The sequence below is a fragment of the Nuphar pumila genome, unplaced genomic scaffold (assembly GCF_984573655.1).
Source record: "Nuphar pumila unplaced genomic scaffold, dmNupPumi1.hap1.1 HAP1_SCAFFOLD_175, whole genome shotgun sequence".
Lineage (NCBI taxonomy): Eukaryota > Viridiplantae > Streptophyta > Magnoliopsida > Nymphaeales > Nymphaeaceae > Nuphar > Nuphar pumila.
The window spans coordinates 66,459-91,065 of NW_028323203.1; the positions used below are offsets into that span (position 1 = coordinate 66,459).

Below are 24,607 nucleotides of genomic sequence, written 5' to 3' on the forward strand. Positions count from 1 at the left end.
TTTTTGGAGCGATGCTGTTATGAATGCGTGTTATATTATAAATAGGCTTCCTAGTCAACGTCTTCAAAAATGTGCCCCTATTGAAATTCTTAAAGGGAGAAAGTTGAATATAAATCACATACGTACCTTTGGGTGTGTCGTCTATGTGGCCAAGCAAAAACAAAATATTGATAAACTTAGTAGTAGAGCTTCCAGGTGTATTTTCTTGGGTTATTCTACCTCTCAAAAGGGATATAAGTGTTACAATACAGAAGAGAGGCGTCTTTATATATCAAGAGATGTATCCTTTGATGAAAAAACGTCATATTTCCCTCAAAAACCCAGGGACGTTACATCTCAGGGGGAGACTGCCTTACCAAACATTGACACTTATGATGAGTTCTTTTATGTAAAAGAAAACCAAGAGCAATCCAATACTTCTTCTTTGTCTCAAGGGGATGATGAAGGTGATATTTCCATGAATCAAGCTGAAGTTGTTGAAGAAGTTCAACCGATTTTGAGAAGATCGGAACGAATTACTCATCCGCCACCTCGGCTGAATGATTATGTCTCTTATTCCTCGATCACATATCCAATTGAAAATTATATTGGATACAAGAATATTACCAAGTCTTACAGTGCTTATATCAACAACCTAGAGACTTGTCAAGAACCTACTAGCTATGAAGAAGCAAGAAAGCAAACTGTATGGGTGCAAGCCATGAACGAAGAGTTAGATGCCCTTCACAAAAACAAGACTTGGAATATTGTTAAGTTGCCATCAGGGAAAAAGGTTGTTGGATGCAAATGGGTGTATAAAGTAAAATACAAAAGTAATGGTACAGTTGAGAGGCACAAGGCCAGGCTAGTTGCAAAAGGGTACACTCAAACGGAGGGTATTGATTATGAAGAAACATTTGCTCCAGTTGCTAAGATGAATACTGTTAGAATTATTCTCTCTATTGCTTGCAACTATAATTGGCCATTATATCAGTTAGATGTTAAAAACGCTTTTTTGCAGGGGGAATTAAAGGAAGAAGTATATACGAAACTCCCTCCTGGACATCTTAAAGAAGGAAATAACAACCTGGTATGTCATTTATAGAAGGCCATATATGGTCTAAAGCAGTCTCCCAGAGCTTGGCACTACTGCCTCAGCAGGACTCTAGAACAGAATAATTTTGTTAGGTGCAATGCTGATAACTCTTTATTCATCAAAAAGGAAGATGGCAACCTAACTCTTGTGTTGGTATATGTAGATGATATCATTGTGACAGGGATGAATGATAAAAGCATCTTATACACCAAAGCTCTTCTTCACGATGCCTTTGATATAAAAGATTTGGGTAAGTTGCGTTATTTTTTGGGAATTGAAGTTGCTCACTCTAGGAAAGGTCTCTTTCTGTCACAGAGGAAATACACTTTGAACTTACTCAAAGATGTAGGTAAACTAGGATGTAAACTAGGATGTAGGTAAACTTTAGAGAGCGAGAGAGTTTTATGGCAATAAAATCTGGATCGTCCAACTGTGGATAAGTTGATGGTCCACATAGACCATCCAATTGTCCACAGTTGGACGATCCAGATTATATTGTTATTAAAAAAATAACTGAGAAATGTGTTTGGTCCAGGCCGGCCCGCTTTACATTGGCCAATTGGGCCAATAGGCTGGGTCATGGGCAGCTCTTCAGACCCAAGCCTGTTAAGAACGCGGCCTGTTAGTAAATGAGTTGGGCCATCTCCGGGTTAGGCTGCACTGAAAAGCCAGAAGTCTGATCTCTAAATGAGCCTGGGCCGGGCCAGCCCGATGTCCACCCCTAGTAAGGGTCGTAGCATTAGAACGGATGGTTAGGAATTGGTTTCACACATGCATGTGCACGCACACACCACACATGCAGTTGACCTAAAAAATTAAAAGTGCATGTTGTTTTGGCTTAATCTGATAATGTAGATATGTTTAACATGACCAAATTGACAAAGATCGACATTGGATTCTGTTCTTACAATAAATATATATATATTTTTTAGATCATAAAATTTTAGTGAGATGTAAGTTGCAGATTTTTTAAAAAGTGGGTTTATGCATTCTCCTTAGATAATGGTTCAAAATTTATGATCTTTAGCTTGTTGGAAAGCTAAGATCCTTCTCTACAAGTTTGTTGTTTACCATTTGGGTTAGTTCAACTCAGTTAATCTACTAAAGTCTTGGACAAGTTTCTTGATGATGGCATCAAGGAAGAAGGTGATGCAAAACCTTGTACGGATATGCGTGTGAGGGTGTTGTTGATCGTGTGATCAAGGTTTGGAAACCTTGGTACTGGTGTTTGAGATGTTGGAGACATCAGGTTGATCGTGGTCTACCATTGAAGCCAAGTTTGTGTTCATTTCGCAACTGCAAAGGAGATAAACAAACTCTACTCTTGTTTTTCTCATGTTTAGCATTTTTTTGAGTTTCATTATTTTTGTGATGTTTTATTACTGCTCTTGATGATTGTAATCTTCAAAAAACTTGTTTATGATTGATTGAATGAATGTTTTGAGATTTTTATGTTATTGGATGTTCTCAAAGTTTGTTTTATAATCCTGCTAGTTGTGGGTTGCTTACACTCAATTTCTTTCAAGAAACATGTTTTCTTTCTTACTCGGGTTGTCAAACATGACTCTAGTAAATTGATCATATTGACCTGGATACTGGTCAGATTCAGAAGTTCTTTAGCTTGTTGGAAAGCTAAGACTCATACCTACAATATTATTGTTGAAGCCTTTGCATGATTCATCCACCTAAGTCCTCAAAAGTTATTGTTAAGTCTCAGACAAATAAAACCTATTTGTGTCTTGTCCTGTACAAAACACTCCTAGACAGTATTCTATATTTATTGGATATTTTCTTATTCCCTGCTTGTAATTGTGATTGGTTTATTTTTGTAGAAAGTTAAGACGTGGGTATATAACTTTCTTGTTTCCAGATTTTGTTGAATCATCTCGTAAGTTACTCAAAAATATGGTTCTTTCTGAGTCTTTAGAACATCTCACTATTTAAAATTCTTGTTATAATTTCTTGAATAGGTTTTCATATTTTCTGAATATCTTGATGTTCTCTGCCTCATTTATACGGTTTAGCAGCCGTTGCTACCCTCCCGTAAAGGTGGCAATGGTCGCCACGATGCCGAAATCCTGATTTTCATCAAAATTTGATATTTTATGATATTTTTGCCATTTTAGGGATTTTATCATGTACATAAGCATGTATAATCATATTAGGGTTAATTTCAATCTCATTTGCATTTCATATTTTTCAATTTTGCAAATTTTATTTCAGAAAACCCTGGTTTCAAGGCCATAGTCTTGTTATCGGGGATATTTTGGTCATTTTGACCTAAATTTCGAAATTTTAATTTCTAATTCTCCAAAATTTCATGCATATCATCATATTTCATCATATTATGTTTGATTTATTTCATTTGATTTTCAAAATTCCAAAATTTACAAAAATCCTTTCAGAAAACCCTGATTTCAAGGTCATGAGGGGTATTTTGGTTATTTTGACCCTAATTTCGAATTTTCAAGTTTATTTTCTAAATTTATTCATTATTTATCATGTTTATATCAAAGGGGGTATGAATTTGGGTTTATATCTGAATAATATCCGATAATTTCCCATATTTTTGGATAAATTCAGAAAAACCTACATTTTTGTGCTAACCTTATTTTCTAGTTTTGCAGAAACATTCAAGAAGAAGACTTAGCTTTTATTTTTTTATTTTTTTTCAATTCAATGTAACCTCAAATGTAATAATTTGAAATAAGAGTTACTTTTCTGCTTAGAATAGGGTTGCATTGCATATAGTTTAATTTATGCAAATTTCAATATGTGATAGAGAAAATGGCTTATGTGTTCTTATTTATGTGTTATTTGTATTATATCTTTTGTTTAGCCTGAGTTCATTAATATTTATATTAAGTCTGAAATGATTTGATATGGATGAAAACCAATACATAAATTGATTCATTTGGACTAGCTCAATTTGGGTTTATGGGAGTCTTTTTCGAGAAAATCGGTTCACGTGGTTTTTGTTTTGTGCTTTATTTTAAATTTCTTTTATAAACTCAGCCTGAGATTCAGATCAGATCTGATGTAAATATACATGACGGAGACAAAATAAAAAATAAATCCTAGTTTGTGATTTATGTTTTCGATGTAGGGATGCCTTGTTTTAGAGATATCAGCTCCTACGTGATTCAGGATTTATTTTATAGGTTGAATCCAATTATGACAACATGATCTGATTATGTTTGATATTTAAATTGATATTATATGTGTCCTAATAATTTTCTTCATATGATTGTAAAGAGGTCTGCAGATGTGTGAAAAAATTCATATATATATATAGTTCAACATTTGCTAGCTGTCATGTGAATCTCATTTTTGTAATTGAACGTTAAAGAGGTCTGCAAATGTGTGTGGACATTCACATATATATAGTACGACATTCGCGATCTACCATGTGAATCTCTTTTAAGTAACTGATCATTAAGAAGGTCTGCAAATATGTGAAAATATTCACACATATATAGTACAACATTTGCAAGCTACCATGTGAATGCCCTTTAAGTAAAGGATCATCAAGGAGGTTTCCAAATGTGTGAGAAAATTCACATATATATAGTTTGAAATTCATGAGCTACCATTCGAATATCCTTTTAAGTAACAGATCATCAAGGAGGTCCGCAAATGTATTGGCATGGTTACTTAAATGAGATCCACATGGTAGCGCGTGAATGTCGTACTATATATATATATATATATATATATGTGTGTGTGTGTGTGTGTGTGTGTGTGTGTGTGTGTGTGTGTGTGTGAATTTCCACACATATTTGTGGACCTCCATGACAATTAGTTATCTAAAGGAGATTCGCATGGTAGCTCACAAATGTCATACTATATATATGCAAATTTCTCCACACATTTGTAAACCTCTTTGATGATCAATTACTTAAAGAAGATTCGCATGGCAGCTTGCGAATGTCATACTATATATATTTATATATATATATATATATATATATATATATATATATATATATATATATATATATATATATATATATATGTATATATGTATATATGTAAATTTTTTCACACATTTGCAAACCTCCTTGACGATCATTTACTTAAATGAGACTCATATGATAGCTCATGAATGGTGTACTACATATATGTGAATTTCTTCACCTCCTTTACAAACATTACTTAAGGATATTCACATGTTAGTGCGCAAACTTCAGAAAGTTCGTTAGTGTGAAAGGTAAAAATGTCCTAAAAAATTTAAGCATTTGCAAATTTGGAATTGAGGCGGATTTTCAAAAATAATGAGCATTTCAGGAAATGTGTCATTTGCTTGTACTGTATGGTCAGTTTTCATTTTTATTTCAACTTGAAATGATTAATTGGATTTGAGATATAATTTTTAGAATTAGATTGGGTCCACAAATAACAGTCATACCGGACCCTCATTTGATTGGGTTATGTTTAGGTCTAACTTTAAGGCTTGTTTCAAAATGGGGTCTGGTAAGATCCAACCTGCTTACATCCCTACTTCCTACATCTTAATTAATCCTCGATTTCGTACCTAGAGGTCAACATGGGGTAGGTTAACCGATCGGCTTTCAAGTGCCAGCTTGATTAAAGTCGAGCCTGAACTCACACATTACTTGTATTTCTGTTGTCTTTATTTTCTAAGAATTGTTAACGAGGATTAGTATTTGTTCTTTAATTCCTTTAACCAACATCTTATTTAAATGCACTCTTAAGATACCTAAACAAATACCAAACCCAGTTGGCCTAACCTTTTTTCAAGATTAAGAGCAGGTCAAGTTAGTAAACATAAGCTAAGATTTGGTTTAGTGGTCATAAGCTTGCACAAGCCTGGTCCTTTCAATAATTGGTTATAACTTGCCCAGCTCTTGCTCGAATTGCAATTTGAGCTTAGGTGCCTTGCTCAAAACATGCATATCCTAACTTACATCATCAAGCCTGCATTGGCTTGCCAATTGGAACCCCATTTGCTTTAAGTTATGTTTTGTTTTAACTTTTTCGTGAATCAAGAGCCAATCAAAAGCCGAACTTTATGGTGGCGGTCCTCCATGAAACACCCGATTCGGCAGCCACTACATCGATGGTGTGCAGTTGGATCCGTAGCATGAAGTGACAAAGAACTCCTCGTCCTTAGAGTGCTTCCAGCAGATGCCATCCTCTATTTGATTTGCACACCAACAAGCATCTCCATCAATTCCCGTAGTTGCATTTGTGCATTTTGAGTCAGGGTTGGCTCCAGGTTGAGATGCCAACCTTCTTACCAAAAGTCCTGTACAACTCCATTGGTCCCTCTGCTGACCCAGAACAGATCCGGGTATTTCTACCCTCACTAAGGCTGGTAATTGAGTTAAATGAACTAAACTACATGGTGTTGGGCTTGGGCTCATGCTGGATATTTCATATTGGGTTCAACCTTGAGTGACCTGGTTTGACACAAGGCACCCTTTGTCACAGGCCTAGTTCTTCAGTAGGCCAGTGTGGCGCAACGGTCATTCCTTATTGTCACAAGCCTTTTGATCGATTGCTTGCCGCTGCAGAAGCTTTGATAACTGAGAGTGCAAGAGAGTGACAGAATAGAGAGGGAGAGAAATCACAATCACTCAAAAGCAATCACAACGAGGGTGAACAAAAGAAAGCTCTTCGCATTTGCATTCATTCACAATTTTGCCTGAGGGCTCTTTACAATTCAAATCTATAGGCTGACCCTTCAGGGTATTTATCAACCTAAACCAAAATGCAAGGGTGGCCTTGAGAAAGTTACAAGTGACTCGACACTTACATCAAAACTCAACCAAAGCAAAACATACTCTGGACACAACTGTACAAAGTAGGTCGTAGGGGAACAGGCTCCCCCCTTCAAATCATGTGCTGCCCTTGGTGCCATCTGTTTCATGGTATGCGCTGACTTCGGTTGGGTAGTGACTCTTTATCTAGAATGTTGGCAACCACGCCGACTTCATTGTCTCCTCCCACTGCACTAGATACTTCTTTTCTTCGCCCAAGTAATTGTCCTTGTGGTGAAGGATCTTGTTGAGACGCTTCTCAGCTCGTTGTGCTATCGGGACCTTCAACAGAATAGGAGCGCGTTGTGTCAAGCTACGTTCCGGATCCCCCTCATCCGCATGGAACGGTTTAAGGTTGCACACGTGGAACACCGGGTGCACCTTGAAGTTTGAGGGCAGGTCCAACTTGTACACTAGGTTGCTCACTTTCTTGGTTATGGTGAATGGTTCCTCGTACTTCCTGATCAGTCCACGGTACCTTCCACGGAAGATGCCTGTGTGATTCAGGTAGAGTTTCACCAATACTTGGTCCTCAACACAGAACCCAATAGGTCGGTGGTGCTTATCTGGCCACTTCTTCATCCTCTTAGCCGTCTTGTGCAGAAACACCTTCGCCAGCTTCATCTGCTCGTGCGGGCCTATTTCTTCAATAATCTATCACATAACTATTTCTTTAATAATCCAGTGCAACACGATAGTTCTGCCTTACCGTCGCAAGTCTTTCAGTCGTTCACTTGCAACTAATTCATCATGAGCATATAATGCTTCACAAACTCGTGATGCACCAAACTGCCCAATCTGGCCAGCCTAACAGCCAAAGGCCGCGTACCAACACTTTTTCATGTGCTACCTAGCGGAAGCTGATCAAGTGCATCTCCAAATGCGTATTGTATATTGTTCATGCCACTTAGTGTATAGCTATCCTATAGCTGTTATCACTTCTGAAAAGAGGCACAAAACCATTTAAGGTGATTCTTAGAGGAATTATCTCTAACCCACATGCACCCTGGTGCGTTCAACAACTACGCAAGGAAAACTCCTGCAAGCCGAGAAGTCCTTAAACAAATCTCCCAAAGGCAACATCCTCTAATCCGCTGACATTGTTTAACCAAACAACGCTTCACATATGTGCCGTCATACAATGATGCATTAACAACGATACCAGTGCCTTCTATGTGTCATGCTACCATCGCACATCACCAATCAAGCAAACACATACCACACGTTCCTATACTTGATGCATTTTCCACTCATTAGATCTCCACACTGCATGTGCCCCATTCTGAAGGCTCAATCCGGGATATTCTCTCCCACTAGAACCATTGTCGTCTTCGACAATGCCGGTGCAGGTAAGAACACAATCTCAACTGATATGCCAGTTTCTCTTTGTACTTATTTTTGGTATAGTTCTTTTCTTCACCTACTCAACTTGTGCAAATGCATTGCCAAACTGTTTTTTTTTTTTATAAACTAGCATGAAGACTTGTGACTATGCAGTCTGTGTTTTATGGCATTGGCTACCATATGCAGATGCATTGTCAACCTTTTTTGTTATAAACTAGTATGCAGACTTGCACCTAAGTAGTCAGCCTATAAAATGAAGTCTGCATATGGCGCTGGCTACCATATGCAGATGCATTGCCAAACTATTTTTTTATAAAACTAGTATGCAGACTTGCGCCTATGCAGTCTGCATATGCAGATGCATTACCAAACTTTTGTTCAGGCCATGGTCTAAAAACTCATGTGGGTTCAGACCATGGTCAACACACAACAACTAATGGACTAAAAATAATAATAACATGAGACACAAAACAATATTCAACATCACTAAAATGCCAAGAACTTGATACAACATGTTATTAGAACAAAATAAAGTAGGATACATGATTGCAAAATGATGTTTAAATATCAAAATCATGACGCTTTGGTTATGGAAAACAAAGAAACACATCATGGTTGCCAAAAACATGCGCTTGGAGTAAAAAAAAAAATCCAGCATGTTTGTAATAACCCATGGTTGACAAACAAACTGAAAAAAAATAAATCAACACACTTAGATTACAATGTCTTAAAATGAAATAAAATACAACATGCCTACAAAAGAGAACAAATGGCTGAGACAAGAATATCGACATGCTTTTGGTTAAGTAAATAAAAACGCAGGAGTCTCAACATAAAACACATCATGCCACCCACATCTCTAGATTAAAGTGGTATTTTAGACCTTCCATTGTCAAACAAAAGAAAAAAAATGCAAAGAGTTCTTTTTTCCTCTACCAACATAGTGTAGAGAGGAGTTCAAAGAACTCTCCTCCCTACACTAGAGTCGATGGAGATGTGGCTTCAACAAACTTGTGAAGAGTCCTCACACCAAACCAGAACAACTTGTGAAGAGTTTAGAAGGTAGAGAAGAGGACGGAGGAGACACCTCACAAAAAGTGAATTGTGTTAAACATGATTTATAAGAAATGAAATGGGGGGGGGGGGGGGGGAATAGATAAAGATGTAGGGTTGATGGAGGATTGAGATTGGTCAGCCTCCAGCCACCTCTCTCCCTTTACAAGCATGTCTCCCATGCTTTCACTAGAATAGCAAAAAAACAAAAAAGTAGAGGTGAAACTCCTCTTTTTGAAAAGCTCTATTTTGATCTTTCCTCAAAAGAGAGCCCATATGGGTCACACGACCTTTCCTCTTAGGCTTTCAAACCCTACGAGGAGATGGGGTGAAGTGAGCCCACTCCCTCCTATAAAAAGTTTGAATTCTCCTTTGTTCCCCTTTTGGATTTTTCAACCAGTTGAGTCCAAACCAAACCGATGTGGGTCTAAATCCACAAGAATATTCAATTTTTTTGGAATCTGTTAATCATCTGCATCTTAGGTCTCATTTAAAAAATAATTATATTTATAAGTCAAAATTTAAAAATTCACTTAATACTTTAAGTATAATTTACATTATTTGCTTGTTAATTAGCGACCCGCCACTAATTAATTACAATTAGTGAATAAATGCTTAATGTCTAATAATTATATACTAATAAATCCTAATTAGCGAACATCACCAATATTGACGGTTAGACATCAATTTAATTTTCCACACAAGAGAATAATTAATTTTTTTATTTATTTCATACTTAGCTAAAGTTTTCTAATGACTATGGTTTTTTTAACTCGCATAGTTAGGTATGATTTTTCAAAGGTAATTAGCCACCCACTTAATTTATTTAATCAAAGAAATTAATAGCTTAATTTAATTACTGACTGATCAACTTTCTTAATTTATTTATCAGTTAGCCTCTAATTGTCACTGTATCAAAGTTAAGCTGAAAACACTAGTTTAAGACAATCACTCACACATGCCAATAACGCAGGGAATAGAAATTTTTGTATTGTTTACAAAAATTCTCATTCAAATTCTTGAAATTTTGTGCTTGGCTCAAAAGTGTTCAGATTGGAGGAGGTTCTACTGGCAAGGGGGCAGTTGTATCAGGGGCCTCATGTAACCTGTTACGCCTTGTCCTCCTGGGAGCCAGGATTCTCTACCTCAATGTATACAGTAATGGTGTCTGGTCGGGTGTCTATTGTAGACTTTTTTCTGCTGGCGCTTTCTTCGGTAGGATATGGCTCTCTGCTGCTCTGCTGGTTTTGGTGTTCCGGAGCAGCAGGGATATGCAAGATAACCGGATGTTTGTAGGGGCGCTCTCCTCCAAGAACCAACAGGGTCATCTTTCAAACCCAAGTATTCTAACTGGCTGGATGGTTTGATACTGCCTTCATTGCAGGTATGTAATTTTTTGATAAATTTATTTCAGCAAGTGATATCTCATCACTTGCTGAAACGTTATATTACTTCAATTCTTCTTAATACTTTAATGAAATTACCTTTCTTTCAAAAAAAAAAAAAAAGGTCAATTTGGTAGGAATTACCTTTTGATCGTGTTTTTCTTTCACAAAAATCATGATTTTCAAATAAAAGTATTTTGACATCTTACTAGATCAGCTCTCGTGAAGAGGCGTAAACCATAAGCCAATATGGTCAAGTTCCAATTAAAAAGGAGCGCCAGCAGAGGGAGGAAAACCCAGTGCTCTTTATCAAACCAAATCTGTAAATGTCCAACACATGCACAGCACCCTTTTCAATTAGAGACAGAGAGAGGTATGAATTGGTTGGAGCAATATCGTCAACGTTCAATTAAGATGGCCAGCTGGTTAGAAACTTCAGCCATGGGATCAAACCGACGTATCCATCCTTCGTAATGGAAGCATAAGGAGAGAGCAAGACCACAAAATCCTTCACGAAGTTTGGAACCGTACGGAAACCATAGTCAACATTCAAACAAGGCATACTTTTTTGAAGATATATATTTAAGAAAACCACTCCAACAAGGCATTCGCCACCTTAGGAAAGGTAAGGATAACTATCAAGCCAAATCTATAAATACCCACTACCAATGGCTTGCTATAACCGTAAGTGAAAGTCTTCAAAGAGAGAGAGAGAGAGAGAGAGAGAGAGAGAGAGAGAGAGAGAGAGAGAGATGGCATCCTTTTGCAAAGGTATGGCTTGATGACCATATATTATTCATGTCACATATATAGGTGTATTGCATCAGAACGAAAAGGTTTGTTCTGTAAATTGTAAGTTATTCATGTCATGTAGGTGACATGGTGAGTCTTCATTTTGTTCTTCGTTCATTTTCCAGCTGTATCTAAACCACCCCACTGCTCGGGCAAATGCTTTGCTAACTACTTGCCCTGGCCCGGCCCCTGACCCTGACCCAAGCCATGTGGCTGCCACCTGGAGAGAATGGGACCCAAACTCACACCACGTGGCAGCTACTTGGGACGTTGGACAAAACCTTTTATGAATTACGGTAGCCACCTTTTGATATATATATATATATATATATATAAATGTATGGAAAAGAACACCCTATATGGTATCATAGAATCAAGAATTGCATTAGTAATAGAGCAAAACATTTTATTACCCTTCTTTGTTTAGAAAAAACATGAAAAGAATTGATGAGTAATCAATTCCTAGAAGACGTAATACAAGGAGCCCTCTATATCAAACATCTATCCTAGAGCTGCCCGCCGTGCCTAGATCTTGATTGGGTCATTTCAGCAAGTCTAGGGTCTTTGTGGGGCAGATTTGGACTGCCCCAATTTCAGTGCAGTTGTATGGCTTTACAGTAACTAGCAATTGTATTATTTCATTGTTTTGCTGCTTTTCTGCTGGACCATGTGATGCTAATGCGAGGGAGATGAAACAATTTTGTTGCAGGTAAGAGCTCTTGGCCAGAATTGTTGGGTAAGTATGGGCAAATTGCAGCAACCACCATTGAGAGGGAGAACCCTAATGTGAAGGCCAATATTGTTGAAGAAGGTACAAGTGTAATTGAAAATTTTCGCTGCGATAGGGTATGGGTTTGGGTTAGCAAGAGGGATGGGACAGTTATTCAGGTCCCCCGTATAGGGTAAACGGGAGGTTTCTATGTAATAACATGCCGACGGTAACTGAATAAATTGGCTTGCTATACAATGTCATGGTTGTGTTACAACAACCTTGTGAGTGCCAATAAATTGCAATAAATTAAAATTATTTTGGAAATTTGTTTCTCTAAAATCATGTACTGGATTCATAATACAAACTTGTTTCACTATTCATAATTACCTATTAAATGTTGTATGGTTGGTCCAGCTCTTTAGATATTGATTTCTCAACCGAACCTTCCCTTTGATGGTACTCTCTCTCTCTCTCTCTCTCTTGAGTGAAGGAAAAAATTTAATAAAAGGATAATAAGATCATAAGATAGAAGAAGGGAAACCAACCACATTCCTAAAATGCTGGTGAGTGAATAGGTTTTCTGCACCTTCATCCAAGCGAAAGCTACTTTCCCTTTAAAGGGATCCGAATCCAAGTCCAGATTCGAATAATATCCAATGAGGTAAGGCTGAAACAAAATTCAAAATATACATGACAATCATGAATACAGTACAAAAAAAGGACAAAAAATGAGGATCTGGAATACCGACCAGGTGTAGTTGTATTATGAATAATTTTGGGTCAGACTCAGACATGGACTGTGTCGTTCAAGGCCTTCTGCTAGCCGTCTTTGTAGGTAAGGCCCGTAACAATGGCTTGCTATAACCGTAAGTGAACGTCTTCAAAGAGAGAAATGGCAGACATTTGCGAAGGTATGGATTGATGACCATATATTATTCATGTCACATATATAGGTGTATTGCATCAGAACGAAAAGGTTTGTTCTGTAAATTGTAAGTTACTCATGTCATGTAGGTGAGTCTTCATTTTGTTCTTCGTTCATTTTCCAGCTGTATCTAAACCACCCCACTGCTCGGGCAAATGCTTTGCTAACTACTTGCCCTGGCCCGGCCCCAGACCCTGACCCTGACCCAAGCCATGTATGGAAAAGAACACCCTATATGGTATCATAGAATCAAGAATTGCATTAGTAATAGAGCAAAACATTTTATTACCCTTCTTTGTTTAGAAAAAACATGAAAAGAATTGATGAGTAATCAATTCCTAGAAGACGTAATACAAGGAGCCCTCTATATCAAACATCTATCCTAGAGCTGCCCGCCGTGCCTAGATCTTGATTGGGTCATTTCAGCAAGTCTAGGGTCTTTGTGGGGCAGATTTGGACTGCCCCAATTTCAGTGCAGTTGTATGGCTTTACAGTAACTAGCAATTGTATTATTTCATTGTTTTGCTGCTTTTCTGCTGGACCATGTGATGCTAATGCGAGGGAGATGAAACAATTTTGTTGCAGGTAAGAGCTCTTGGCCAGAATTGTTGGGTAAGTATGGGCAAATTGCAGCAACCACCATTGAGAGGGAGAACCCTAATGTGAAGGCCATTATTGTTAAAGAAGGCTCAATAGTAACTCAAGAAATTGACTGCAAAAGGGTAAGGGTTTGGGTTAGCAAGAGGGATGGGACAGTTATTAAGGTCCCCCGTATAAGGTAAACGGGACGTTTCTATGTAATAACATGCCGACGGTAACTGAATAAATTGGCTTGCTATACAATGTCTTTGTTGTGTTACAACAACCTTGTAAGTGCCAATAAATTGCAATAAATTAAAATTATTTTGGAAATTTGTTTCTCTAAAATCATGTACTGGATTCATAATACAAACTTGTTTCACTATTCATAATTACCTATTAAATGTTGTATGGTTGGTCCAGCTCTAGATATTGATTTCTCAACCGAACCATCACTTTGATGGTACTCTCTCTCTCTCTCTCTTGAGCGAAGGAAAAAATTTAATAAAATGATAATAAGATCATAAGATAGAAGAAGGGAAACCAACCACATTCCTAAAATGCTGGTGAGTGAATAGGTTTTCCACACCTTCATCCAAGCTAAGCTACTTTCCCTTTGAAGGGATCCAAATCCAAGTCCAGATTCGAATAATATCCAATGAGGTAAGGATGAAACAAAATTCAAAATATACATGACAATCATGAATACAGTACAAAAAATGAGGATCTGGAATACCGACCAGAGCTGAATCCCGAACCTGTTATGACCAGAACTGATAAAATCAGGTTTATTGAAGACCCAACCTGATTATACGGTACTCGATACACACCCAAACCCGTTAACTTATATGATCTACAATTTCCAGGCATACCTGAACCCAAATTAGTTTGGGTTGGGTTTGGTCAAAGTTTTATGCGCCTGACCTGAACCAGACCGAGTGACAGGCTGATCAGATTGCACAAGCAAGGCTCTAAAATGCTTGACCTGGCCCTACTAGATGTTAACTGGCCTCTAAAAGTGCTTGACCTGGCCCAGACTCATTTTTCAAAACACCCATAGAGACTTAAATTCACACAAAATCTTTAATTTTCACAGTACATTTGGTAATGAAGAAAATGAATGTCTCTTGATTTTGAAGATCTCTTGATCATGATATAGTTTAATGGGTTCAGTCAGATCCAGGTATAGTTGTATTATGAATAATTTTGGGTCATCCAAATTGCAAACAGACGGCCAAGATGCCCGCATGAGCAAAAACGCTCATTTTCAGCATGACCTGATCTGCTTCCCTCTTCCAGTGGATACACTTTTGTCGCTTGAAATCCTAGAGAAAAGAGAGTTGATTTCCTAGAGGCTGTTGCCGACACAACACGAGCTTCCCTACTACTCTCATCTTGAATCAAGAGAGCCTCATTTTTTGCAACCGAAGGCAGCGGGTCTTTCAGAAGAATTTGCCCTCTAACGGTGTAGTAGAAATCGTTAAGGCCCATAAAGAATTGGAACACCCTTTCACGCTCTTGTTGTTCTTTCAGTTGCTTAAACACACCACACGTGCATGCTGGTAGTGGGTTGTAGGATGATAGATCATCCTAGAATCCTTTCGGTTTAGAGAAATATGTAGCAACTGGCATTGAGTCTTGGCAGAGATGCACAATGGCATATTGTATTTGATAAATATGGGGAGCAATACTTTAAGAAAATTTCTCATGAAGGTCTAACCATACTTCATGGGCTGTAGTAGCATAGATCACACTATGTGCCAAGTCCCATGAAATTGAGTTCAACAACCATGATAAGATCATGTTGCTACATCGCACCCACTTTGGGTAGTTTGTCGATCTATAAACTCAGAGCCATTATCATGGCTCTACTCTAGGTGGCGTAATTATCCCCATCAAGGGGTTGAGATATTAAGACAGTTTTGAGTCTACAGGAATGGTGCAAATAAAGAGGATTTGTAGTTTCATCGGATGGGTTTGAAGATGTAGTAACAGATTTAGCCATAACGATCAAAGGAGATCACAAAAACAGAAGTAATGACTTAACTTGTGATGAGCAACCTTGAGTGCAAAACCAGAGGTCGACCTACTGCCCACCTAGACGATGATGACGATAGGGCTACTGACGCTATCTTGTGGTTCACCACAGCCAAACTCAAAGATATGCCTATTGCAATTGAAACAGACTTCATGATCTACTTTAACGAGTGAGATATGGAAAAACTAGCTTCAATGGGCATTCAACTTCAAAATGATAGACCTTTCAATGCCTCAGATACCATGTGAAGAGCAGAGCCAAAAATCATGAGAAAGAATTTCCATCGTATCTCATTAGGAAAAGAACAAACAATATATACAACCATCCCACTATTTTCGGGATCACAAACACGATAATCTATACACAGAAACTAATCCCTAAAATCTTGTACATAACATAGCACCCATTTGGATAGGGTCTCGTCTCTATCCTAACGATAAAAGGAAAGAGACTATGCCACTACAAGAAAAACTTCAATTAGCGACGAAAATTTGCGACGAAAAAAATCCGTCGTAAATTTGCGATGAAGTAGCGAGAGAAAAATATTTGTCGCTAACATTTGAATTATTTATGAAATTAGCTACAGAAAATATTTTGTTGCTCATTCGTCGCTAATTCGTAATGGATGCGCGATGAAATTAAATCCGTAGCTACTACGCGACAAATTAGAGATGGTGTTTGTGATGGAATTGTGCCATCGCGAAGCCGTCGCTAAATAGTGATGACTTTTGTGATGAAATAATTCTGTCGCTAAGTTTCAATATTAAAAGGCCCATTTAGGGCACGATCTCTCCCTCTTCCCTCCTCTCCCCTCCTTTCTCCTCGCAGCCTCCACACCAAATGCATCGACAGGCTTCTCTCTCTCTCTCTCTCTCTCTGTGTGCAAGGGCTCTATTGGAGCGGTGGGTGGCGGCACCACCGCCTCCAGCGCCAAGAGGCAACGTCCCTTCGACAACACAATGGGTGGCTCCTCCTCCTCTTCTACCTCTGGCCACGACGACTCTGCCGCCCCGTTGATACCCCTCGTTGGGCACCGACATCACCTGTACGCTTATAACGTTGATGAGTGAGGGCCGTTGAAAGAAGCAAAGGGGAAGACAGAGAAAGGGATCTAAGGGTTCCATGAGGGACTGAAACAATACAAAGCAGCTTTGCAGAGAGAGAGAGAGAGAGGGTTCACCGCCGCCCGGAGACAGATATTAAGGGGGTTGCCCCCCTCCCCTCCCCCCCCGCGCGCGTTTTCCGGCAGGGGGTTAACTAGCAAGCAGAAAGAACCACACTTATGACTTGGTGGAACTATCAGAAGGCAGAAAGGCCTTGAAGAACAAGTGGGTTTTCAAGTTGAAGACTCAAGAACAAAGTTCTCAACCAAAGTACAAAGCCAGATTGGTTGTGAAAGGCTTTGGTCAAAAGCAAGATATTGACTTTGAAGAGATTTTTTCTCCTGTTGTTAAAATGTCTTCTATTTGTGTTGCTCTAGGTATTGCCGCTAACCTGCACTTGGAGATTGAGCAGCTAGATGTGAAGACTGCTTTTCTCTATAGTGATTTGGAGGAGGAGATATACATGGAGCAATCAGAAGGCTTCAAAGTCAAAGGTAAAGAAAATCTTGTATTCAGGTTGAAAAAGAGCTTGTATGGGCTGAAGCAAGCTCCAAGACAGTGGTACATGAAATTTGATTCATTTATGGCTGAAAATGAATACAAAAGATCGACTTCAGATTATTGTGTCTACATAAAATGATTCAGTGAGAATTTTATTATTTCTTGTTATATGTTGATGATATGCTTATCCTTGGAAGAGAAATGTCTATGATTGACAAGCTCAAGAAGGAACTGAGTAAGACATTTGCAATGAAGGACATGGGGCCAACAAAGGAAATATTGGGCATGTAAATCTCTCGTGATAAAAAAACCAAGAAGATATGGTTATCACAGGAGAAGTATATTGAGAAGGTGTTGGGCAGGTTCAATATGAATAATGCAAAGCCAGTTGGTTCTCCTTTTGTAGGTCACTTTAAGCTTAACTAAGAGGAGAGTCCATCAAATGATGAGTAGAAGGAGAAAATGAAGAAAGTTCTTCATGCTTCAGTAGTCAGAAGCTTGATGTATGCGATGGTATGTACGAGACCAGACATCACATATGCAGTAGGTGTTGCTAGCAGATTTCTTGCAAATCCAGGAAAAGAGCATTGGGCAACAGTAAAGTGGATCTTTAGATATCTTAGAGGGAGCTCCAAAGTTTGTTTAAGCTTTGAGAGTAGACCACTTGTCTTGACAGGTTACACAGATGCAGATATGACTGGAGATATTGATACAAGAAAGTCCACATCAGGTTTTGTACTCACTTTTAAATGAGGAGCTGTATCATGACAATCTAAATTGCAAAAGTGTATTGCTTGGTCTACTACAGAGGCTGAGTACATTGCTCTTACAAAAGCTTGCAAAGAGATGCTATGGATTAAAAGATTCTTGAAGGAGTTGGGTTTAGAGCAAGACAAGTACTTGGTGTACTGCGACAGTCAGAGTGCCATTCATCTCACCAAGAATCTAAGTACCATTGGATCCAAGATGTGTTTGAGAAAAAATTACTTCGTCTTGCAAAGATCTCCACAAATGATAATGGTGCAGATATGCTGACAAAGGCCTTATCGATGGAGAAACAAAATACATGTCGACAGTTGGCCAACATGAACTCCAGTTAATTATTTGAATTGGAGTATCCCCTTGGGCTGAAGGGGAAGATTGTTGGGTCCCGTCCTATCCCTCATTAATGGTGCGGGGAAGTGGAATAATCACCCACTACTTCCCATTAATGCAGAAGAAGTTGAAGGGCCAACCCTATCCCTTCATTAATGATGTGGGAAAGTGAAATAGTCACCCACTTCCCATTAATGCAGGAAGTTGAAGTGTCAAAACCCCTTCACTTTCTGGAATGAGTCTAAAAGGCTCACATCTAGAAGTCTCTATGCCATCTATAAATAGAGGTTTATAGGCTGTGTGCTGGAGAGAGAAGAGCAGAGTGACTGAATGCAACGTGCAGGGAGAAAAGAAGTAAAAGAGAGAGAGAGAGAGTGGAGAGAAGAAGAGGAAGGAAGAAGGTTCATCACCACGCATTGATCCTCAGAGAGAGATGTTGGTTGTGGTTTGAGTTTTGATTGTGCCTTTATTAGATCCTATATTGCTTCCGCGTGAATTTTTGTTACCTCAATTACTTATCAAAACAAGTCTGTCCATCATGACCATCAATGCCTTTAGGTTGGCCCCGCCACTTATGTACACAATAACCCTAGTCAGCTCCAGATAGAGATAAAGAGAGAGAGTATTGGTACCAAAGCAACACAAACCCCAGTGGTACCTTGAATAATTACTGGTGGGGGTCTGCCTAACCCCAACATGCCTTTAAAAAAGACTGCAAGCTTGGTATCAAACAGACGTAATCACATGTACGCATGTACAACCCCATACATCCTTCCTAATTGAGATAATTGAGAGAGAGATATGGCATCCATTTGCATCCTATGGTAACTGAATAAAGTATGCAAATTCCTTTAATGCCATTGTGCATCTCTGCCAAGACTCAATGCCAGTTGCAACATATTTTTCTAAACTGAAATGATCTATCATCCTACAACCCACTACCAACATGCACGTGTGGTGCGTTTAAGCAACTGAAAGAACAACAAGAGCGTGAAAGGGTGTTCCAATTCTTTATGGGCCTTAATGATTCCTACGACACTGTTAGAGGGCAAATTCTTCTCAAAGACCCACTGCCTTCGGTTGCAAAAAATGATTGGCAATTGTAGCCCACTTGTGGTACAAGTGGTGGGGTTTGTGGTTGTAAACGCTGGGTGGTACAGCATCAGCTCTCCATCCAATGGGTGAGACAAAATTCATTTAGTGGCGCTTTCGGATCTCATATCTACTTATCAGATTAAGCAAAAAACAACTTGCACTTATTAATTTTTCAGGTCAAACGCGTGTGTGGCGTGTGCGTGTGAAACCGATTCCTAACAGTCCATTCTAATGTTACGGGCCTTACCTACAAAGACGGCTAGCAGAAGGCCTTGAACGACACAGTCCATGTCTGAGTCTGACCCAAAATTATTCATAATACAACTACACCTGGTCGGTATTCCAGATCCTCATTTTTTGTCCTTTTTTTGTACTGTATTCATGATTGTCATGTATATTTTGAATTTTGTTTCAGCCTTACCTCATTGGATATTATTCGAATCTGGACTTGGATTCGGATCCCTTTAAAGGGAATGTAGCTTTCGCTTGGATGAAGGTGCAGAAAACCTATTCACTCACCAGCATTTTAGGAATGTGGTTGGTTTCCCTTCTTCTATCTTATGATCTTATTATCCTTTTATTAAATTTTTTCCTTCACTCAAGAGAGAGAGAGAGAGAGAGAGAGAGAGAGAGAGAGTACCATCAAAGGGAAGGTTCGGTTGAGAAATCAATATCTATAGAGCTGGACCAACCATACAACATTTAATAGGTAATTATGAATAGTGAAACAAGTTTGTATTATGAATCCAGTACATGATTTTAGAGAAACAAATTTCCAAAATAATTTTAATTTATTGCAATTTATTGGCACTCACAAGGTTGTTGTAACACAACCATGACATTGTATAGCAAGCCAATTTATTCAGTTACCGTCGGCATGTTATTACATAGAAACCTCCCGTTTACCCTATACGGGGGACCTGAATAACTGTCCCATCCCTCTTGCTAACCCAAACCCATACCTTATCGCAGCGAAAATCTTCAATTACACTTGTACCTTCTTTAACAATAAAGGCCTTCACATTAGGGTTCTCCCTCTCAATGGTGGTTGCTGCAATTTGCCCATGCTTACCCAACAATTCTGGCCAAGAGCTCTTACCTGCACCAAAATTGTTTCATCTCTCTCGCATTAGCATCACATGGTCCAGAAGAAAAGCAGCAAAACAATGAAATAATACAATTGCTAGTTACTGTAAAGCCATACAACTGCACTGCAATTGGGGCAGTCCAAATCTGCCCCACAAAGACCCCAGACTTGCTGAAATGACCCAATCAAGATCTAGGCACGGCGGGCAGCTCTAGGATAGATGTTTGATATAGAAGGCTCCTTGTATTACGTCTTCTAGGAATTGATTACTCATCAATTCTTTTCATGTTGTAATTCTTCCTATCATGATATTAAATATATTATTCTGTTCTTTAAAAAAAAAATCAATATATTTAAAAAAGAAAGTAGAGGAAGCGGGTGACGAGGAGTCACCACAACTCGCTTACAATATATACCGCAATACGGAACGACTCAGCAAACGAAACAAAAAAACATCATACAAACGAAAAAAAGAAAAAGAAAGCTATGCCGATATAGAAACGTATGCGTACATGACTCGCCGGGTTCGACAAATTAAGTTTTAAAAGGATATTGAAACACGTTTGTGTGTGTGTATATATATATATCAAACATAACAAAATGTTATTTTTCTGAAAGAATAAAGTGGCTTTTTTCTAAACAGAAGGGTAATAAAATGTTTTACTAACGTAATTCTTGATTCTATGATACCATATAGGGTGTTCTTTTCCATACATTTATATATCAAAAGGTGGCAAACGTAATTCATAAAAGGTTTCGTCCAACGTCCCAAGTAGCTGCCACGTAGTCTGAGTTTGGGTCCCATTCTCTCCAAGTGGCAGCCACATGGCTTGGGTCAGGGGCTGGGACCGGGCCAAGTAGTTAGCAAAGTATTTGCCCGAGCAGTGGGGTGGTTCATTACCGAATTCCTCAACGAAGAACAAAATGAAGATCACCGTGTCACCTACGTGACATGAGTAACGTACAATTTACAGAACAAACCTTTCGTTCTGATGCAATACACCTATATATGTGACATGAATAATATATGGTCATCAAGCCATACCTTTGCAAATGTCTGCCATCTCTCTCTCTCTCTCTCTCTCTCTCTCTCTCTGAAGATGTTCACTTACGGTTATAGCAAGCCATTGCTAGTGGGTATTTATAGATTTGGCTTGATAGCCATCCTTTTCGTAAGGTGGTGTATGCCTTGTTGGAGTGGTTTTCTTAAATATATATATTCCTTAAAAAAGTATGCCTTGTTTGAATGTTGACTATAGTTTTCGTACGGTTCCAACCTTCTGAAGGATTTTGTCATCTTTCTCTGTCCTTATGCTTTCATTAAGAAGGATGGATACGTCGGTTTGATTAAGTTTCTAACCTGCTGGCCGTCTTAATTGAATGTTGATCATATTGCTCCAACCAATTCATACCTCTCTGTCTCTAATTGAAAAGGGTGTTGTGCATGTGTGGATGGAGGTGTTGGACATTTACCAATTTGGTTTGATAATAAAGATTGTTGGGTTTTTCTTCAATTGGTGCTCCTGGCACCATAGTCAATACACCAACTATGCAATTAAACATGAATTAAATTGCACTCATGAGATACAAATGATTCATTACTTTTATTTGAGAGTTATTTCTTATGCTTAATGCAGTGTACCTTCTTATGTTCCTTCTTCTTGTAAAAGAAACACTTTATATAATAACTTCTTTCTTATATTCCTTCTTTTTGTAGAAGAAACACTTTATAGAAGAACTTCCTTCGTATGTTCCTTCTTCGTGTACAAAAACAATTTATAGAAGAACTTTCTGCCTGAGATTTGACTTTCACTTGAGAGTTTAGACTCTCCTCAGAGGGTTTCTTCTTGAAAGAACCTTTCTTTGCCCTTGGCCTATGTTTTCCTTGATGAGAGACAATACGTGCGCTCAACACCCTCTCACCCTTAAGTCTTTCTTTCTCTTCAACATACTTGGTCAAGAGGTAATTAAAAGACCACTCATTATCTTTTTTGTAAGAGATCGATCTTAAATAGTCTGAATTCAATAGGCAATGAGGTCAAAATCATATAAAATAGTCTGAAATGACAAACTTTATGTCATTCAATTGAGATGCAATGTTATTTATCTCTAATATGTGTTGTCGTATGTGATTGTCACTAGAATATTTTATAGACACCAACCTAGATATCAATGTACTAGCCCTAGCCTTATTAGAATTGATGAAGTAAGCCTCAATGACTCAAGAATTTCTTTACTGTCCTGTAGTGAGGGATGATGTCTCTAATGTTCTTAGTCACTCCTGATTGCGAAAAAAATAAACTAAGTCTATTTGAGTGCTCTTACTTCTCAAAGGTAGCCTTTTATTTAGTTGTATTTTGCTCTATAAGAGTAGGAATTTTGTCAATTCTAAGAGTCACATCTAGGTCCATGTAACTAAGAGTGAATAATACTATTTTTTTCAATTCAAAAAATTAGATTTAAAACTATCAATGATCGAAGAACTTGGTATTGCAAGAAACAAAAGGAAAAAACCTTATAATTACTTAAATGAGACTCATGTTGAAAAGGCAAAAAATTGAGACCCTTTATTATTCACCTTTTTTGAAACATGCATAATTGGGCTATTATCATTTCACTTTAGTAGAAATTATAATAATCATAATTTCTTTGTCTCTTCAATTCATAAGGAATTGACTTCAATTGGTGAAACTAGTAGATCATGCAACCACAGGTAATTCTATACTATACCTTTAAGTATGAACATGCTTCATGGGTTGATATATATATATATATATATATATATATATATACTATTACGTCTTGTATAAATTTGAGACACAGTGACCTACCTTTGAGTAGAATCATTATTTCATAAAGACATACAATCATAATATCGAATCATAATATGCTCCAAAGAATCCTCAATCAATACAACTCAGATCACTTTGGTGATTGCATTAGTCAGTTAATCAAAATATTTTACCACAAACATATTTTTATTATAGAGCATGCCCATGTACATATCATAATTCATGTATATTCATGACAAAACATGTATTATATTATCAAAAACATAAATTCATGCTTCAACTTATATGCATAAATAAATTTTGATAAAAACTCATTACATATGCCATGAATTTAGTCATATTCATAATCAAATATCATGTATAACTTAAATAGCATAAAATGCATGCATGCGACATGAAAAAAGTCATGCTTATATGATAATAAACACCTATAAAGCATGAGAAAATGATAAAAACATGCTCTTACAAGTAATACCTAGGGTCCCCATGCTGAAACCGATTAAAAAGTACTTCAAACCGGTCTAATACAGCCGTAAACTGGTTCAAAACATGTAAAAAAACCTATAAACCCCTAAAACCAAATCCCTTCACTGATTTAGAAAAAAAGATTTCTATATTTATGAACCGATGAAAAACTAATAGGAATCAGTCTAAAAGGGCTCTGAACCAGTCCTGAAATACCCTGTATCGATCATAGAAGCAGTTCAGTCCTTTTAAGGGTTTAAATAATATATGGACCTTATTTCAGACCTGATCTGATCCGGTCTGAATCCAGATCACGTTCCAATGGATCCCTAGTTAGATCTGGTTTAAACACGATCTAGATCCAAAACCCGATTCCAATTGGATCACAGGTTGGATCTTAGATCCAAACTAGATTCAAGTTGAATCCGGATCCTAAAACCCAATCTAGATCTAGGCCCGATACAAATAGGATTTGGGTTAGATCTAGATCCTAAAACCTGATCCAGATCCAAACCCAAACCTGATCCAAACAAGATCTAGGTCAGATCGAGAGCTTGGGTCTAGTACAGATAGAGTCAAACCCATACCTGAAACCCCAAACAGGTCTGAGTTGGGATTGGGTCCCTAGGACAAGGTCCAGACCCGATCCACCTGGTCCTTAATGGATTCAGGTCTGGATAAGGTCTGCCATAGGACGGTCATCGGCCGATCCATTCAAAACAGAGCATTCAGGACTAGATCGGGTTCCCCCTTGGGATGCGGATTTGATACCCGATCTGCCTG

General features: G+C 38.1%; 1 protein-coding gene and 2 long non-coding RNA genes across 3 annotated transcripts; 2 read left to right on the top strand and 1 right to left on the bottom strand.

The window, feature by feature from the left end:
* The first annotated feature begins 11,350 nt into the window (after positions 1 to 11,350).
* Positions 11,351 to 12,586, top strand: LOC149810907 (inhibitor of trypsin and hageman factor-like). Its single transcript, XM_089994085.1, has 2 exons — positions 11,351 to 11,411; positions 12,142 to 12,586. The coding sequence occupies exons 1-2, from the start codon at positions 11,393 to 11,395 to the stop codon at positions 12,336 to 12,338; spliced, it is 216 nt and encodes a 71-aa protein (XP_089850211.1). The 5' UTR covers positions 11,351 to 11,392; the 3' UTR covers positions 12,339 to 12,586.
* Positions 12,587 to 12,992: 406 nt separating this feature from the next.
* On the top strand, positions 12,993 to 14,070 carry LOC149810908 (uncharacterized). Its single transcript, XR_016428962.1, has 2 exons — positions 12,993 to 13,055; positions 13,655 to 14,070. It is a non-coding gene; the product is annotated as an uncharacterized LOC149810908 (long non-coding RNA).
* A 6,123-nt stretch (positions 14,071 to 20,193) lies between these two features.
* On the bottom strand, positions 20,194 to 21,089 carry LOC149810909 (uncharacterized). Its single transcript, XR_016428961.1, has 2 exons — positions 20,685 to 21,089; positions 20,194 to 20,579 (listed from the first exon to the last, which is right to left on the bottom strand). It is a non-coding gene; the product is annotated as an uncharacterized LOC149810909 (long non-coding RNA).
* Between the last annotated feature and the right edge of the window lie 3,518 nt (positions 21,090 to 24,607).